This window comes from Fukomys damarensis, unplaced genomic scaffold (assembly GCF_012274545.1).
Source record: "Fukomys damarensis isolate Sample0158 unplaced genomic scaffold, DMR_v1.0_HiC HiC_scaffold_16, whole genome shotgun sequence".
Classification (NCBI taxonomy): domain Eukaryota; kingdom Metazoa; phylum Chordata; class Mammalia; order Rodentia; family Bathyergidae; genus Fukomys; species Fukomys damarensis.
The window spans coordinates 58811431-58832046 of record NW_022900928.1 but is presented as its reverse complement, the minus strand read 5'-3'; the positions used below and the strand labels follow the sequence as shown (position 1 = coordinate 58832046).

The following is a 20616-nucleotide window of genomic DNA, read 5'->3' as shown; positions in this document are numbered from 1 at the left end:
GGCGCGGAGGAAGGTAGGCGGCCGGGCTGCTGCGCGGGCTCTGCCCGCCTCACCTGGCTGCGGAGGCGCGGCTGCTTGACTTACTTATAAAAGGGGTTCTTCCCACGGGCAGCGCGGTCCTGGGCTGTGTCGGGGGGTGGTCAGAACTGAGGGTGCAGACACGCGATGTTAATGGACCGTGCTGCGGGGACGTGAAGATTCGGCTTGGCCTAGAGCCGGGCTGGGCCGAGGCAGAGGGGGCTGTGGTGGAAAGTCCAGGCCCTCGCCGTGAGCTGGTCCGTGGCCCTTGGGACTCCGGCAGGGCTGGAGAGGGTCCAGTGTGGGTGTGGGCGTGGGGGTGGCGCGCGTGTTCCCTGTCAGAGCTAGGAAGGGTGCGGGTAACAACTTGTAGCATTCCCTTCAGATAAACACGTCTGCGGTGCAGAGGGAGGATTCCGATTGGGGTCAGATTTCTTTGGAACTGTTCCCTGAGCCAGTTAGTGCACGTGGGCTGGGACCTCCCGTTCTTGGCTCTCAGTCTCTTAGGAATTGGTTTGGGTGTTTCTAGCCGTGTCTTGCCTCCCCTTCCTTCAGCACGAGACCCTCAGATATTTATTTGGCTGTTTTTGTTCCTTGCCCTGGTGATGTTTTGCCAGCTTCTCCAGAAACAATTTTTGGCGAGAAGGATCATCTAGCTCTTGACATATTTTAAGGCATTGCATTGCTATAATTAGAGGCTTAGGGGGTTACAAGGCTCCCTACTTGTCCAGATTTTACATCCTTTCGTAAATCTTCCCACCAAGATGCTGCGTTGGCTAAGAGGTCAGTTGAAGAGAAGTGAGATCATACTGCAGGTATAGTCATGTCATGTCTGTGTGCTCTAAAGGACCTTGACCTTGTGGCAGAGACATTTAGGGGTGTCCATGAACTCAATGCATGGGCCACAGTGCCGGCCCAGCCTTTGATGTGCTGCACTTTGTCTTTGTCATCTTCTCCCCTTCAGAGATGAGGAAATGTGTTTGTAATCAAGTCTTTCCAAATAAAACCGGTACGTTATCAGGTTAGTGGTACAAAGGAGATGTCAAATGAACGTTCAGTAATTGACATATATTGTAAAGCATTGTTTATATTTTGTAAATTTAAGGAATTGTAAAAAAATCAAAATTAATTTTCTTGAACAATTTCTTTCCACCCGCCCCCCACCAGGCCCATTAAGCATGCTGGCAAAGGGAAGAAATACTAAAAGGTAGCTTCATCATTTGTCAAGGAGTACATGTTCAGTAAGTGAAGGGCCGTTTTGCCCCTTTCCCATGCTTTATTTATTTGGTACCTGGGATCAAACTGGAGTCCTTGTGCTTACAAGGCAGGCAGCAGAACCAGCTAAATCCCTAGCCTTCCCATGTTCTTTTTACTCAGCATAGCCATTATTTCTAAAATGGTGGCCTTTATTATAAAACAGTGGATTAATACACTATCAAACCAGAATCTGTGTTCCCAAGGTTATCGGAAAAATTAAACATGAATGAATGAGACATAAATAGACACTAAAATGTTAGCACTTATTGTTTGCAATTTTACTCCTATCTGTAATTCATAACATTGTGTCCCAGTTGTCCAAGCCAAAAATTTAGAATTCATTTTTAAACTCATTTCCTTATTGTACAACAACCAATCCATCAGAAAACCTATTATCACTTGAAACATAAATTTATCTCCACTTCTGCCACCTTAGTCTAGGTGCTACCATCTCTCACTTGTACCTTTGCAGAGTCTTCTTGTCTAACACTTTTCTTGTGTTTCCATAACCCAGTCTCTAATGCACCAGAAAGATTTTTAAGTAATGTAAATCAATCATATTTCTCACCTGTTTAAAATCCTGGAGTGCCTCTTTATCACATTTATGAGAAAATTCAGACTCCTTTTCTTGGCCCTGCCATGTGACCTTTTCTTTTCCTAAATCAAGTCCTCACATTCGTTCCTATTTTGAGGCCTTGGTGGTGTTTTTCCCTTTGCATCTGCTCCCAGTCTTTACAGTGTTGTTTCATATTGTTCAGATGTTAGGTCGTCCCAGAGGCCTGTCCTGGGACAGGACAGGCCTACCCCTCAATTATGCTCTGTATCTTCTGCTTTCTTGTTATCTTAGCATTACACTTTGTCTCCTATTTACCTTATACCTGTCACCTGCATCATCAGATTATGAAAACTGTAAGAATAAGCCTTTAGTCGGTGTTGTTCCAGGTTGTATCCTCATTGCATGAAATAGTGCCTTCTACATGTCAGGTACTCTGTACATATTAATTGGGTTATGTGGAGCAGTAAACAGGATAGGCATGTCCCCTGTCCTGAGAATTTATGGTTTAGAGGAGAATCAGCAAACTTTTACATAAAGGACTAGATAGCAATTACTTTAGATTGGCAGGCCACATGGTCTTGTTGCAGTTGTTTAGCTCTGCCATTGTAGTACCAAAGAAGCCATGGACAATACATGAATGAATTGGCTTAGCTGTGTTCCAAAAAAACTTTATTTAGGAAAACATGGTGTGGGTCCCAGGTACATAGTTTCCTGACTCCTGTCTAAGCAATACTGTTGAGTGGGACTTGTTGCCGTGATGCAACTTTATTTATCTGCAATGTCTAGTGCAGTAATCACTGGCTGCACTTACCTACTGAGCTCTTGAAATGCTCTGGTATGACTGAAGAGTTAGTTTTTGCTTTTGGGTTTGTTTGTTGTAGAAATAGTACTGGGAATTGAACCCAAGGCTTACACACTCAATTGTGTCCCTAGCCCTTTTAAATTCTGATACAGTGTCTCACAAAGTTGTTAAGTTGCCTAGGCTGAGCTCAAACTTGTGATTCTCCTGCTTCAGCTTCCCACAGTGCTGGGATTAAGGCATTTACCATTACACCTGGCTAGGATTTTGTAACAGCTTCATCAAGGTGTAAATGATATACAATAAAATTCCCATGCTTAAGGTATATAAATCTTTAAATGTTGGTATAAGTATACATCTTTAAAACCATTTCCTGGACAATTACTGGTTTTTCTGTAACTGTAGATTAACTTTGCATTTTCAAGAACGTATATAAATGAAATCATACTTTTATTCTTTTTTGTCTAGCTTCTTTTATTCAGTATAATGTTTAGATATTCATCCATGTTGGTATGTGTATCAGTAGTGCCTGTCATTGCTGAGTAGTAAAGGTTGAATGTTCTTTATCGATTTTGGGGACCAGAAGTTTGGAATTTTGAAATATTTATATATACACATAATGAGATGTCTTGAGAATGACATTGAAGTCTAAACATGAAAGACATTTATATTTCATATACACCTCATACATATAGTCTGAAAATAATTTCATACTGTATTTGTATTGTAAAATTTATAACATGAAATCTAGAATTTTCCACTTGTGAAATCATGTCATTGCTCAGAAAATTTCGTATTTTGAAACATTTTGGATTTTGGGTTTTGAGATTAGGAATGGTGAACATGTGGACCACAATTTATCTGTTCAACTGTTAGTAAGCATTTGTGTTATTCCAATTTCTGGCTATTTCAGGGAAGCCTTTGTGAACATTCATGTGTAAGCCTGCATGGATCTGTGCTTATATTTCTTTTAGGTATATTGTGAAATTGGATCATATTTTAAGTATGTTTTTAACTTTGTAAGAAACTGTTTCATTGCTCTTTACATTCCACTAGCCATATATGAGATTCCAGTTTCTTCACTTTCTTACCAACACTTGTTATTATCTGTCTTTTTTGGTCATAGTCATCTTAGTCAATATAAAGTAGTATCTAGTGGTTTTGTTTACATTTACTTACTGATTGATGACTGAGCATCTTTTCATGTGCTTATTTTTCACCCATATATTCTCTTTGGTGAAATACTTATTTAAATATATTCCAGTTTTGATTGGGTTGTTTGCTTTCTTTATAGTTGACTTTTTTTCCCCCTGTACCAGTGATTAAACTCAAGACCTTGTACTTGCAAGACAGACACAATGCCATTAAGCTAAATCCCCAACCCTATAATTGACTTTTGATTTGATACATTCTGTTTGTATATACCTTGACAGATACGTGATTTGTAAAGCCTTCTCTTTATGACTTGTCTTCCTTTTCTCTTTTAAAATTTTGTGTATTTACTTATCTACCTGCTGGGGATTGAACCCAGGACTTTTTTCACTGAGCTGCATTTCCAGCCATTTTTAGGTTTTATTCTGGTACATGGTCTCACTGAGACACTAAATTACCTGAACTAGTCTTGAACTTGAAGTCCTCTTGTGTCAGTTTCCCTCAGTACAAGGATTGCAGGTGTGTGCTACCATGTCTGACTTCTTTCTTTTTTTCCTCTAATATCATCTTTCAAAGAACAGAAGCTCTTCATTTTGGTGAAATCCGATTTATTAGTTTTTAAATTTTCCTTAATTATAACTAATTTGAATTTAAATATAAATAGCCATATGAGTTTAATGGTTGCTGTATTGAACAGCACAGATCCAGAGGAAAGGACAAAAGCCGTAATGAATCGTGACAACTGTTACTAAAGACATATGACAATGGTTGGGATGAATATGGATGTTAAATTGGACCACTCTGCGTTTGGATGTTTAACTGAAGGCCTCTTAAAGTGACTCTCAGCTCTTCTATGAGTGAAAAAGATTATTTTATAACAGATTTCAGGAAATGGGAACCCTAAGTTCAAAGATTCTCACGTAAGTGTGTTTGAGGAACTAGTTTGTAAATGCTGTATTAAAAAGTTAGTCTATTTTACAGCCACATTGATTATTTTAACCTCAAGGAGAATCACCTAGCTGAATTACTTACCTTTATTTGCTAATCAGATTATTAGACTCTTTCTAAAATCAAATCCACCCACAGAGAACAGGGACTTTCCATCGCTGAGGCCTTCTAAAGAATATAAAATATATGTACAATAATTTCTAATTTCTGCTATATATACTTTTCTAAAATATAACAGTAACATAGTACTAATACTTTTAATTCTTCTGGAATAATGTGTCCTTGAAGATACCATTATGTGCACAGAACAGTTTTAATCCAGTGAAAAAGTATTTTAGAATCAGTTTAATTAGGGATGATTTATATAGAATTCAAACACACTGATCCTTCAGTCTCACTTACTAATTGAAAAAAAAAAACTTTAATAGTTTAGTTTTTGAAATAGGAAGGAAAGATTTATAGTACAGAAAGGCAGTCAATGGGAAATCATTTTAAAATAGCTCCAGCAATTTAAAATATACCAGCTGCTATTGTAAACTTCATTCTGTCTTTTCTTTCTGCATTGTCTGCATCCAGATCTGTTTATAGCACCATGCAGTAGAACACCCCTAAGAGCTGACTTTGCCCATATGTGTGTCTGGTACTGGGACTTGAATGAAACATCTGAGTGAGGAAGCTTTAATTTTACTCTTCAACACTAAGAAAAACATGATGCCATTGGTTAAACTAGTGTTCTACTGAGCCCTTATTTGGTTTTGTTCACAATGTGAATTGCATAAAATCAAGATTGCTTTATTATATTCCCTGCAGTTTTTAGGTAAATGTTAGGTAAACACTTATTATTAATGACAATCAAGGACACAGTAACTGGTCTGATTAACTTTGCATTTTTGTGGTTTTTATATCTTGATCACTTTCTGAGGTTTTGTATAAGGCCTGATACCTTTCAGGAGCCTTTTAACCAGGACTGGTCTCAATGCCAGTACCTCAGCTTTGATTGCTGTTGGAAAGCATGGCATATTCTCCAGATAGACTCATAGGCCTATATTTCAAAGTTATGTGTGGGTGCATCATATACTGTATCTTAGAGAATTCTGCTGTGGAAAATAATGTGTGTTAGAAATCCAGCTGAAATGCTTCAAGTTCAGGAAACTTTTATATTATAAATCTTAAGTCTGAGAGAAACATATCTTGTATCCACAGTTATTCTTAAAATGTGAGCACAATAATGCATGGTAAAATAAAAATTAATTTTTGTAACTCTAAAATTCATATTAGGACAGAATAAGTCAAAGTTTAAAATAAAAGTTAGTCAATCTTATTTTTATGAATTTGTCTAAAAGTAATTATTAATTTTAAAAATTGAATCTCCTAGGTTAAAATAGTTTTAACTCATAGACTAAAAATTCACAAATCACGGGTACTTAAAATGGTGCAGTTGTTGCTACTTGTTCTGAAATGGTTGTCATGAAGCAATTTATCACTAACCCTGTGGCTTCCACATTCTCCCAGGTTATGATTTGGTGAAAATTCTGCAAGACAAACTGCGGAACATGTTCAGTAGATTGAGAAATGTGAAAACTGATGGTACCTATATGAATGGAATCCTGTCCAATCAGTAACTTATATAACTGAATTCTTTCACAGTTCTTCAGCTTATCTCAAGTGTTCAGAATCACATAATTCTGCAGGTTCTGATGTGTGCAAGAAGCCTGCAGAGAAGACTCCATTTGGTAGTGGCAACTATAACAGTTCTGAAGCAAACTAGGATGAGGGTGATCTTTAGTTTTTGTTTGTGTGTGGGGGACTTCACATCTTGGGAGAGTGGAGAAGGAGCAGAAGTAAATTGCTTTCTCTCTGCCACCAGTAACTGGGCAGGCAGGTAATGCCAGCCCAGTTCATTTAAAGATTCTTTTTTAGTGTTGGGTTTTTTTGGTTTGGTTTGGTTTTGGTTTGGTTCTTTAATGGAAAAGTTTAGAAACACTAAACCAATAGCAGAAGCAACGCCACTATCACTATGTGTCAGTGTTGTACTGAGTAGCTTTGACCTAATTTTGACAGACACCTGTCACATGGCACAACTGAAATGTAAAACCTGTTTTTAGATGTCGATGTCTGGTCACTTGTATGTGGGCTCTGAAAATGGAATGTGTGTGACCACATCATCTCACATATCACAGATCTGGAAAACCCAGCTGCTCTGTGTCCTTTTGCTTTTTCCTTATTTACCTAGGACCTAATTTATACCTAGGAGAGTTTCTTCTGTGCCTGCATTCACCTCCTTGAACCTCAGCTTTGGTAGTAGCCATTAATAGATATAACACTATGTTTAAATCTAGTTAGACTTGGATTTGTTTTTCATTCTCATTTGGTATACTCTTACCATTATGTCTTTTGAATTTGATCGCAGTACTTTTCCCTTCTGTGTGAGAAAACTGAGAGGCCTCTATAAGGCAGAACTTCTCAACCAATGCATATGTGTTGATAATTCACCCCCTTGACTCTCAGGCAAGTGGGTGGGTCCTGGGGTAGCCAGAGTGCCCCTTTGTTTATCATAGTGCGTCATGGTTATACAAATAATTCCATTTTGTGTGGGCTATGATGTAAACGTATGTATTGGAGTCCTACCCTGTAATGGATTATTGTATTAGAGAAAATTGGTGATTGACTCTGTGTACTAGAGTGCTGCTGAAAGGAAGTCATTACCAAAGGTTGAAACTGGTCATTCTGCTAAAGAAGAAATCCAGCCAATTTGAAGGCCCATAATGATACATCAAAATCCTGTATGGGCAGGGTCGGAGGCAGAAGAGCAATGAATAATATGGAGGAAATTCTAATATTCTCATATTTTTATATATGCACAATAGTTAAGTACTTTAAAGCCTATTACAGTGTATGTTACATCATCAGTGTTTTTCATTTCAAAGTATACTTTTATTTGATTATTTGTGATAGGCAAGGTAGATGTTATGTGCATTGTAGAACTAGGGCCCGAAATTAAGGCGCAGTATCTGCTAGCCCAGTAGGCCTTTTTTTTTTCATTATGTAGATCTTTTATGTTTATTGTTATAAAGTAGTCACTGTCTTATGGAAAGAGGAAAGCACAAAAAGCAAAATCATTTCTCTTAAACTGAGGAATTTAGATTCATTTACAGTAGGCAGTACTGTGATAATACTGTTTTAGTTAAACGTTCAAATTAATTCTGGGTGGTATGATTTATAAGTAAACAGAAGATTATACTTATCACAGGCCAAACTGACAGTAGGGGCAAGTTTCACATTACCCAGTGGTCAAAATCTTGAGATAATAAGAAACGAGGTGCAGGGTTAAAAATAATTCTTCTTCCCTCATGGAGCCAGTGTCTTTGAACAATAATTGTTCAGTGGCTGGGTATGTCTTCACAAATATATGCTGCAAGCATGCAAGTAAGGCAATAAAGAATAGATTATTACTAAATTGTACATACTATCCATAAATAATAGTCAAATTTGAGCTAGCTAATTTGTAGTTTGACTAAATTATTATCCTAGCCTTGAAAATTTGTTTTAAAAAACTTTCCTCAAAGCCTTTGTTTTAATGCTATGCTTATTTATTTTAAATGCTTGAAAGTGACTCTGGCACCATTTCATGTAAAGTTGATTGAAATGTTTGGATTTTGTTTCTAAACAAAGCATGAAAAAATGCATTTAACCTCTGACTTAAGTCTTTCATCCTATTTCTCTCTTTTGATATCCTTTATTTTCTTTAATCATAGTAGGAACTAAGAATGACCAGGTTGAGAAAGATTTAGAGATTTCAAAAATCATGCTAATTTCTTGACTGAAAGGAAAATAAAATTGTAATGAGAATCTATATGCAGGTTTTTTATGTAAAAAGTATTTTCTGAGTTCTTTAAAATAAAAATCTTAAATTACCTCATTATGACTTCATTTTCTTACATAGACACTCCTGTGTTATCACCTTAAAACCTCGTATACAGTTGATGTTAATTTGTTCACATAATATGCAACTCTAGAGAATTTACTATATGCAAACCCTAGGCTGGCCACAGTGGGAGTAGAGGAGGAATGGTAGCAAACCATAGTAGGCAGATGGGCAACTTCCTCAGGTCTCTGAGTTCAAATGAAGAATACTTGAGAAATTTTGTACAAGAATGTATTAGATAAAAATAAAACAAGTAACTGTTCATTTCATACATTATACTTTGGATGATTATTATAAGAAAGGAGTAAATCGTGGCTTCTTGCTACTTTCTGAAGTAGTTCTGGAAGTCTTTTACTATGTGTGATCAGAAATGGTGAATGCTACTACTGAGTAGCATTCAATAGAAAGCAGGTTTATGAAAACATTACGGAGTATCCTCACCCACCTTATTCACTAGATATGGCACTGTGTGACTTCTGGCTCTTCCCTAAAATGAAGTGACTATTAGAGGTAAACATTTTGAATCGAATCAGGACATCAAGGCAGTCACAACAGCATAACTAAAGACACTTGGAAAGAGGACTTCCAGAACTGCTTCAGAAAATGGTACGTGTTTAATATGAGGCAAAGTATTTTGAAGGGAATTAATGTCAGTGTGCCTTTTATTATAATTGATATTTTAAAAAATTTAAACATTCGCCATAGTTTTCAGCCATGCTATGTTTTAGGGCGAGTGTGTGATATTTGTCTTTGTGAATCTGACATATTTTGCTTAACCTTATGGTCTCCAGATCCATTTTCTTGCAAATGACAATTTTGTTCTTGTGGCTAAATAATGTTCCATTGTGTGTGTGTGTGTGTGTGTGTGTGTGTGTGTGTGTATGTGTGTGTATTACATTTCTTTAGTTATCTGTTGATAGGCACCTAGACTGGTTCCATGTCTTGGTTATTGTGAATCATACCACATTGTCACATTAAACATGGCTATACGAGTATCCCTATCGTATGCTGACTTTAAATGCCTTGGATACATACCAAGGAGTGGGATAATGGGATCAATTGGTAGCTCTATTTTTAGGGAAAATGTTGGGGCTTTGTTTCGGAATATCCATATTGATATCCATAGTGATTAATTTACATTCCTACCAACAATGTTAGGGGGATTCCATTTTCCCTTTATCCTCACCAGGATTTTTTCTGTATTCTTAATGATAGCCATTCTGAATAGGATGAGATAGAATCTCAGTGTAATTTTGATTTGTGTTTCCTAATGGTTAAAGATGTTGAGCATTTTTTCATATACTTACTTGGCCATTTGGATGTCTTCTTTTGAGAAATGCCCAATTCTTTGACTTATCTATTGATTGATTTTTGATTTTTATTTGATTTGTAAGGTGTTTTTTAGTTCTTTGTGTATTCTAGATATTAGTCCTCTGCCAGAAGGGTAGCTGGTAAAGATTTTCTCCTAAAGCTGTTTCTTGACTTCATTTGTTTCTCTTTCTGTGCAAAACTTAAATTTGATATAGTACCATTTGTTGATTCTTGCTATTATTTCCCGTAATATTGGAGTCCCACTCAGGAGGTTTTTGCCTATACCTATGGCTTTTATTTGTCTTATTACAGTGATTCTAATAAGTATGATGTGGTATCTTATTATAGTTTTTACCTACATTTCTTTGTGGCTAATATTGAACAATTTTCATGTGCTTAAGGTTGTTTGTGTATCTGGAGAACTGCCTGTATTCATATCCTTGCTTGTGTTTTGCTGGATAATATGCCACACAGAGTTGTAATATTTCCTTATATAATCTAAGTCACTTAGTAGATAGATAATTTGTAAAAGTTTTCTCCATTTTGAGGGTTGTCTTTTCACTTTCTTAATGGTTGAATAGGAGTTTTAAATCTCAAGAATATCTAATTTGTCTGTTTTTATCGTTTGTTGGCTGTACTTTGGGTGTCATATCAGAAAACCATTGATTACCTGGTAATTTTTTGCCTATGTTTTTTTTCTCAGATTTTCATGGTTTTAGTTCTTACCTTTAGGTCTTTAATTAATTTTAAACTATTTTTGTGTATTATGATTTAGAAGCCCAACTTTATTCTTTTTCATGTACCCATGTATTCCAGCACCATTGATTGATAAATAATTAACTTGTACACTCTTATCAGATACATGTTAACTATGTGGTTTGCAGCTTTTGTAAATTCTCAATGATTAAGTCCCCAAGATCAACTTGGATTCTCCGTCTAGAGTTCTGCCCTTTGCTGTTGTTGTTGTTGTAACATCTTCCTTGGAAGATGCTTATATTGTTCCCATGTGATAATGTTGTATTAATTTAAAAATCATTACTGTTTTCCAATGAAGAATCTCAGATGATTTTAACTTTTTTTCCCACAGGCTTTGTTTTCCTCAAATTTAATCATTGCATAGCTGTCCTTTGAGCCCTTTCCCAATTCTTTGTAAACCTGAATGCCAAGTAGTCCAGCATTTGAAATCATGTGCTAATAAAGATCTAGTTTAGTGTCTTGGCTTTACTGATACTGATGTCAGAGAGTAAGGGGAAGCATACATAAAGCTGCTCGGATAAGTCCAGGAATGGACCCCACAAGATAGATCAGTCAGACCTTCAAGGTCAAAATGGAGGGTAAGGGGCTAACGTTAAGCTAACAGAATTTGGCCCATTTCAAGTTTTATTTATATTTTTTCCTCCTTGAGTTTATTGGTACATTTTAGGTATATAGTACAGTTGCATTCATTATTGGGATCTTGTACCTTTACATGACAGGTCTTGGTTCTCATTCTTTCCCCTTGTCCCTGCCTTCCCTTCACCCCCTCCTCCCCTCCCCATTTACAAACACTTTGTTTCCATTTTTTCATTTTCCCCTATTCTTTTCTTTTCCCTTATTACCTTTCCCCTACCCTTCCCACTTTCCCTACACCTTTAGCCCTTTTCTTCCTATTTCACATTGTCAATTATCTCATTAAGATCTTATGTACTATTATAGTTTTTCACACCAGAGAAACTATTCGGTATTCACACATGTGTGACTTACTTATTTCACTTAGGAGTATATCTTCACCCTTATCTTTCACCATGCACTAAATTAAAATCCAAGTGGATTAAAGATCTAAATATTAAAACAGAAACACTAAATTTGCTGGAAGATAGGTAGAACTCTTGAAGACATTGGCATAGGAAAAGACTTTATGAACAAATCCTCAGTAGCATGGGAACTAGCAGAGATAATCAACAACTAGGATCTCATCTTATTAAAAAGCTTCTGCACTGCACAAGAAACCATCAACAGAGCTAAGAGACAACCATTTCAAATTTTAAAGAAAGAAGTGGGTCCTAAACAACAGGAATAGGAATCAAGCCCAGGCTGAACATGAAACAGAATCCTGCATAAATCTAGAACATGGCTTGGTATATATGAACAAACTGTCTCCCATCCTGCTAAAGTAAATTCAGTCTTCCAGTGTTGAGAGTCTTCACATGTATAAATAATGATACATGGATAAATCTGTCCCAGATTTCCTTTCCCCAATAACCTCTGTAATCATACCAACCTCAGTATGTTAAACTCCTGAAGGTTATGTTTCTAAGGGATGTGCCTAATGAAAACAGTGAGATGAAGCTTGCAAAGCATGTTATATAGACCAGGTTATTTTGAGAGGGGTTATACTCTTTGGGGAATCTGACAGCAACTATGACTTTCTCTGTAAGGAAGGCACCAAATGCACATGTAAAACATTTTAGCACAAGTAACCTGGGGCCTAAAGCTAGTTCATAGTTAATACCCCTTATTAAAGTTTTTGATAGTCTCCACTTCTTAACCCATTTGTTTTCTGTCCTTTGTTAATGTTTTATATAATTGTCTCTGCTACTAGGAGATTTGGGGATATAGTAATATTTGAGTACATGTAAGCCAAAGGATCATTGAGAACACTAACACTGAGGCCAAAGTAGTAGTGACAGAAATCATTTGGGAGAGATCCCTGGGAACCTGATGAATCTGTGAAATAAGAATTGTGCCATGGAAGTACAGCATCTCTGTCCCACTGTATGATTCTTCATTAATTCCTGTTCTAGGATCTATGTTTTATTCTACTAGCTAAGAAGAGTTCCTCCGTGAATCATGTAATGGCATGCTGACACTGAGCCTGCTAGTTAGTTTTCTATGGTTCCTATTAGAATAACATTCACTTCCCAAGCATGGCTGACCTGGACCTTTAGGCAATAGTGAGATTTCTGAGTCTCATAGGATAGGGTACAAGGGGAAAGAAAATGGCTTTGGTGATACAGTCTGAACTTCATTCAGCTATTTGTGATTGTGACTATATTGTTAATTTTACTCATCTGTCTTTAGAAGTAGGCCCTCTGGCTATATCTAGTGCTGTTAGATACGTAAGATTGAATTTAGAGAGTAATTATCTGGGTGATTCAAGTTGAATAAAGCCTCATTTACCATACAGTTTAAGTCATTGGAAACAAAATATCTGAAGTACTAGTTTATCTTACATTTATATATCACCTAAAAAAGAAGAAAAAGATTTTTTTTCAGCTTTAATTGAGTTTATTGGTACATTTTAGGGATACAGTACAGTTACATTCATTGTTGGGATCTTATACCTCTACAGGACAGGTCTTGATTCTCATTTTTTCCCCTTGTCCCTGCCCTCCCTTCACCCCCTCCTCCCCTCCCCATCTACAAACACTTTATTTCCATCTTTTCATTATCTCACATTTTTTTCTTTTCCCTTATTACCCTTCCCCTACCAAAACATCTTTTTTAATAAACAGTTTCAAAATGGGTATTTATTTTCTCATTGAGTTTATTGGTACTTTTTAGTTATACAGTACAGTTAAATTCATCATTGGGATCTTGTACACCTACATGACAGGTCTTGGTTCTCATTTTTCCCCCATACCTCCACCCTCCCTTTACCCCCTCCTCCCCTCCCTATTTACAAAAACTTTATTTCCATTTTTTTCTCATATTTTTTCTTTTCCCTTATTTCCTTTCCCCTACCCTTTCCACTTACCCTACACCTTTAGCCCTTTTCTTCTATTTCACATTATCAGTTATACCATTTGGCTATTATTTACACTTTTAGTTTTTCACACCAGAAAAGCTATTCAGTATTTACACATGTGTGACTTATTTATTTCACTTAGGCGTATATCCTCAGTATGTATCCATTTTCCTATGAATGACTCTAGTTTCTCATTCTTTATGGCTGAGTAGTACTCCATTTTATTTAAAAAAAAACCACACATATTCTTTGTCGAGTCTTCAACTGATGGGCTGTTTCCAGGTTTTAGCTATTACAAACTGTGCCATTATAAACATAGGTGAGCATATATCACTGTGGTATAATTCTTTTAATTCTTTTGGAAAGATATCCAGCAGAGGGGTAGCTGTGTCAAATGGAACCTCTAATCCTAGTACTTTGAAGTATCTCCATATTGATTTCCATAGTAGTTGCACCAGTCTGCACTCCCACCAACAATGGATAAGGGTTCCTTTCTCCTCCCTAACCCCACCAGCATTTGCTATTGGTTGATTTCTTGATAGCAGCCATTCTTTGTGGGGTGAGGTGGAATCTCAGTGTTGTTTTCATCTGCATCTCTCGAATGACCAGTGATGTGGAACATTTTTTCATATATTTGCTGTTTTTACTTCTTTGTCTAAGAAATGTCTGTTCTTTCAGGTGCCCATCAAAATGGTATTTAAATTTAAAACACATTTAAAAGTTGCATGTTTATGTAAGAAAATCGTCGCTATTGATTTTGCTTTAACTGGCTCCCCTGTACTTGACCTAAATTTTTCTTTCTTTGAAACTCAGTTTGGGACTATCCTGCCTATGAAATAAAGATAGCAGTACTGTACCTACCCTAATGATATTTGTGGATATGAAAGAGATAATTCATGTCCAGCTTGCACTCTAGAACCTGACACATTGCAAACAATAGTAATAGTTATGATAGTGCTTTTCCTAGATTCTGTAGTCAACCTTTAATCTCTTTATTCTGTGATCATAAAAACCACTAGCTATACCTCTTTTTAATATTTATTATCCTGTTTTATATATTGTACTGTCATAGCAATAATAAATTTATAATCTCCTTGATAGGCAATAGAAAACTTACTGGATTGAAAAATCAACATTTGCTTCTCTTACAAGCCATCTGGTCTTCATTTTGATTTTTTTTTCTCAATAGAAAATGAAAACACTAGCAGAAAGGAGAAGGAGTGCTCCATCTCTTATCCTGGATAAAGCCCTCCAAAAACAGCCTAGTACCAGGTAAGTGCAAAGCTTGGTATATACATTTAGTATGTGTCAGAATTTTATACTACATGGAGAGTTTTACAGATCATGTATTTTTATGCATGGGGATTGTTTATCAGCTGGAATTCTCTGTTTAATAGTAGAAAATACGACTTATCTTCAAAACTGATTAAAAATTGAATATCAGGACACAAACATGCAGGTTTCACATATTGTCAAAAATTTGTAGAAATAGCTAAGTCACAATACTGAAGATGTTCAGTTATGCACAAAAATTTGCTGTTTTTATTACAAAGAGATTTCTTTGTGTGAATGAGGTAAATTTTTGTACGAACATTAGATATAAAGGTAACCATATCAAGATTGTTTTAAAAATGAAATGTTAAGTTCTTTTAGGTTATTGGCTAACTACTGAAAACTGAAGTGAAAAACAGGCTAAATAATGTATAGAAATTAAATGGGTATGTATTAACATAAAACCTGTTGGACATATGAAAGTTTTTCAATGTCAAAAACAAATTATGTATCCTAATTCCAATAAGTGAAATTGATTAAAATATTTAGGTCATTGTCTTTTCAATTCTCAGATTCAGTATTCTTTCCAAAAGAGTTCTTAGTGACTAAAGTACTCATTGGTTTGATGAGGAGATGTAAAGTACTTTTCTTTTCCCCATTAAGTTTACTGGTACATTTAAAGCAAACAGTACAGTTACATTTATCATTAGGATCTTGCACCTTTACATGCTATGTCTTGGTTGTTCTTTTTCCCCACACCCCTACCCTCCCTTCATCCCCTTCACCCTTCCCTATTTACAAAGACTTTGTTTCCATTTTTTCCTCTTTTCACATTTTTTCTTTTAATAGATGCCTAATCAAGATCTAATTAGGGAGATATTCTGCCAAATAAAAGTGTAACAATACATTTAAGTGCCATATATATGAATGAGTTTTGGATTATTAACTTCAGTGTATCTTTGAAATAGTGTGTATAAAAGAATGGTTATCTTGTCAGTTTGACCTTGATTACCTAAAAAATGCAGAAGAAAGTATTTTTTAGGGAAGGTGGATAAAGAGAGGAGGCACAATTATCAGTACAACTGTCTTTAATTCTCTACTATATGTGTAAAGATAACTGTTGACTACTTTTTAAAACAGATGTAATGTTAGGTGAAGTTTCTTATTAGGGGCTTCTAGTTTGCAGGTGTACTAAGGTTTTCAGTTAAAGGTATTCCTTATATCAAAGAAACTTTAAACTTTAGCCTCACGCAGGGATCAGGATACCCTATTCTCCCTTAAGGAAATAACCTATAATAGTATGCATATAGGTGAGTGGTGGTGAACCTATGGCATGTGTGCCGCAATGGGCTTTTTGTATCATTGAAATCTAAAAGGTTCTCCATCAGTGCTGTAGACACTATAACTTACCAAGATACTTAGGTCATTATAGAACAGTAGTTACCAACGAGGCAGTAAAATTCTGTAGAGGGCACTTTGGGGTTGTGTTGAACATTGAGTGTTTATCAGTGATTTAGGGGACAGTGGCCAGAAGTGCTAAGCAACAATGTATAAAGCTCAGAGCATCTTGTACAGCAAAGAACTTTGTAGTGACTACATAGTTTTTGAATATGTCGTATGTGACATATTTGCAAAGGGGAAAAAACCCTACATAATTATCTATGCTTAAAATCCAGCTGTTTTATATATAAATAAAAGCTATTTTATACACGTTAATAAACATTAAATTTTTTTAAATTGGAGATCAAATCCTGTTACAATAAACATTCAAAAGGTCTGCATTTTGTCTACCTTTGTGTAATACATGTTCCTGAACATTTACATAAATCAGGTTTTTATTATTAATGAACATGCTATTTTAAATAATCTTTTAGTGAATTGTTTCAAGTGACATACTTCTATTTTCAAAGTTGACAAAAAGAATACAAATTTTATAGTTAGATTTTGTTTTCCAATTATATACCAGAAATGTAAAAAAAAAAAAGCTCTGAAGTCCAAAATGTTAGCACATCCATTTGAAGGAGAACTTTGCAAAGCAAAATCCTGGTAACTGTTACAGAAATCCTTACCATCCCTTGACGTGAAACATGGAATCTAGCCTGCAAAAGATTTGTATGCTGTTTGGATGTAGACAGCAAAGACAGAGTATTTTATATAGTGACATTTCATATTTCTTGAATTACACTCATACAGAAATTCTAGATCTGATATGGTACTCAGTCACCTCATAGCTTTGTTTTGGCTTTTTAGTATACTCTTTCTACTGTTGAGCATAGTTAACTTGTTACTTAGTGGTTAATGACTTCTAAATGATAAAGCTTTCATTCAGAGTTTAGCTAACATTGGCACAGGATTTGAAAGCATCCTCTTATATAATGCTCTTGCATCTCAGTTTTATTAAAATTTAGTGAACAAGAAGAAGAAAGGCTTAGATGAACTGACGAGTTAACTGCATTTATGTATTAAACAATTTTGTCTTCAGTGTTTTTGTCAGACCCATAAAGTACAAAGGACAGGCAGTTACAGATTTTAACATTATATAGACGTCATTAAAATCAGCTGGAGGTGATCTCTAAGTATTCATCGTATTATCTGTTATAGCAGATAATAGACATCTTTCACACCACAAGGATTAGAAGTTTTCTAAAATGAATGATTAAAACTTGATTATACTCAACTGCTTTTATTCAGCACAGTAGTGTTGAGTTCTATGTTTAAGACTTCACTTTGTGTCACAGTCATTCTCTTAAGGAGGACATATATATTGAAGGACTGTTTTTTTATTTTTTTTTTATTTTTGGTTTTTTTGAGACAGGGTCTCAAAAAAGTGTTTGAGACTGACCTGGAAATCACTATGTAGCCCAGGCTGGTCTCGAACTCACAGAGATCCTCCTGCCTCAGCCTCCCGAGTGCTGGGATTACAGGCGTGCGCCACCACGCCCAGCTTGGACTCAGTTTTTTTAAAAAGTACAATGAGAGCATTGAACTACTATAGGTATATAATTATGGTTGTTGAAATTCAGTAAATCAAGAGATTCTTAAATGCACCACTCTCTAGTCTTCCTTCAAATATTACTTCCTTCAGGAACTCTTCGAACTTTTCATGAATACCATTCATGCTTTCTAGCACCCTATATATCTTTTAATCATAGCGTTTACATGCCACTCCTTTTTAGTGTCCTAGCACCATTTTATTCATAAAATAATCCTAATACTTACTTGGTACTGAATTGGTATTTATTGGATGAATTTGTGAATGAATGGCTCTATTTCCTAACCAAAATAGAAATTTAGTAAGTTAACACAATAATTTCTGACTTTCTTGCCCCCCTTTAAGTAGCCAGGGTATGAGACTTCCTTCCTACTGGTTTGTTTGTAAAATTCTTGCTCAGAAAAACTGGAGATTCATTTTAAAATGATTCTGAGTTATTGTTAGGAAGTAATTTTATGTGGCACAGTGGCATAGAACTCATATATTTTAGAAATATCACATATATTGGCATTTTTATGGTATTACCTTATTGTTTATTTAGAAATGAATTCAGGTCATACAGATGTTCCCTCCAGAAATTCATAGTTCTGATATGATATTCAGCCACTTTGTGGAACTTGCACAGAAATATATCTACTTTTGTTTTAGATAACAATGTTTTACCATTTTAAATTTGCTATTCATTTGTCTGCATATTCACCTATAAAATAATGTATTATATTTTTGCTTTTTGCAAGACTTTGTGGTGTGTACTTTTAAATCTCTGCTTACTGCTACTGAGAAGAGAGGAGAGGTGGCACCAGGGAAACATTATGGTATAACAGTAAATTCTTGGGTTTTGCTTGCATTCAAATGTTTGCTTTCCATCCTGATCATTTGTGTGACCTTAGATAAGTATCTCAATTTCTGAGTCTCAGTGCTTTCCTCTTTAATTTAAGAATCATAAGGCTTCTGTTGTAGAATATAAAATTAGAAGGTGTTTAGAAAATTAACATTTTTTACTCACTACTTTCCTCCTTTCCCTTAGATATACTTCATTTTCAAGCTTCAAAGCACCACACTCATCTAGTAATGTCAGGTCTATAAAGAAAAAGCACCTACTTTGTCATCCCACCACTGTGTAACTAGAACTGGATCGTTCAGCCTGTCTCATTTTATAGCAGAAATTGAGTCAGAGATTTCCCTTAGGTCACACAATTGATTATTGTCAAAGATGGAAATAGAATCATATTTCTGGTCTTGATGGAATAATCTTTGCATTATACAAACAAAAGGAGTTTATTATAGTGTCTAAAAACCATGAACTCTGAATCCAGTGTGCTACATCTGAATCCTGGTGCAATCTTTACCAACTACGTGATCTTGGCTAAGGGTTTTTAGCCAAGGGTAATAATGGCACCAACTCATAAGATTTCAGGGAGGACTGAATTAGTTTTATATATGTAGAATTCTTATAGTCTCCAGCACATAATCAGTGCTACATACACACATATTATATGCATGTGTATGTATATATATATATAATCCATGTAATTATATATGTATATGTAGGTTACTATTACTAGTGACAGCAATTATAAAAGCAGAAAAAGAAGTACATGGTACCCTTGTAGAGAGACTCTTTGAAGACCATTTTGTCTCAGTTTGGCTTCCTCCTCCCTACAGCGTGGAGTGAAATCTCTCTGTAGGCAGCATTCCTTATTTCCCTTCTTTTAAGGATCACTGTTCCATGTTCCAGTTAGTTGTCCATTGTTTGAAAATGTTTCATATAGTTTTTCCTATTTTTTCTTAGTTTGTTATTTTAGCATAGTTGGGAACAAATTTCTATTGCAGTTACTTTTGCTAACTTTACTATTTCTTTATATGTACAGAATTTGAATTTTAATTATTTTTAATTCATTGTTTTTATTGGTAAATTTTAGGTATACAGCATGCTGACAGTCATTATTGGGAATTTGTGCTTCTACATAGTATATCTTGGTTCTTATTTTTTTCCCCATCCCTGCCCTCCCTTCAACCCCTCCACCCCTCCCTATTTAGAAAGACTTTATTTCCATTTTTTCCTTTTCTTATATTTATTACTTTCCTTTCTTTCCTTTCCCCTACTGCTCCCACTTCCCCTTCCTCTTTAGACCTGTTCTTCCTATTTCATATTATCTATTATACATTTTGATCCTTACTTACACTTTCAGTTTGTCACACCAGAGAAACTATTTGGTATCTATGCATGTGTGTCCTATTTATTTCACTTAAGAGAATGGACTCAATGTGCATTCATTTAGCTGTAAATGTCTCTAGTTTCACATCCTATATGGCTGATTAGTACTCCATTTTATTTTTTAAAAATCTTTATCCAGTAAGATGAAAAAAACCAAGACCTGTCATGTAAAGGTACAAGATCCCAATGATGAATGTAACTGTACTGTATACCTAAAATATACCAATAAGTTCAATGAGAAAAAAATCTTTATCCAGTCTCCAGTTGATGGACACTTGGGCTTTTCCCAAGTTTTAGCTATTACAAACTGTGCCGCTATGAAATTTAGTACACATACATCACTGTGCTGATTCTTTTAATTCTTTGGGGAAGATACTTAGCAGGGGAATAGCTGGGTCAAATGGGATCTTCAGTCCTAGCTCTTTGAGGTATCTCCATACT

General features: G+C 35.5%; 1 protein-coding gene across 3 annotated transcripts in view; it reads left to right on the top strand.

Annotated features, from left to right (window-relative positions):
* Arhgap20 (Rho GTPase activating protein 20) overlaps positions 1-20616 on the top strand; it is a 104848-nt gene that overhangs the window by 258 nt on the left and 83974 nt on the right. Inside the window, exons 1-2 of one of the 3 annotated variants that reach the window (XM_010610655.2) lie at positions 7-13; positions 14883-14965. In XM_010610655.2, the coding sequence (XP_010608957.1) occupies positions 14886-14965 (80 nt within the window). In that variant the 5' untranslated portion in view covers positions 7-13; positions 14883-14885. Of the gene's footprint in view, positions 1-6; positions 14-1238; positions 1260-14882; positions 14966-20616 lie in introns of those variants that run through there. The other 2 variants (XM_010610653.3, XM_010610654.3) reach the window with 2 other exon arrangements.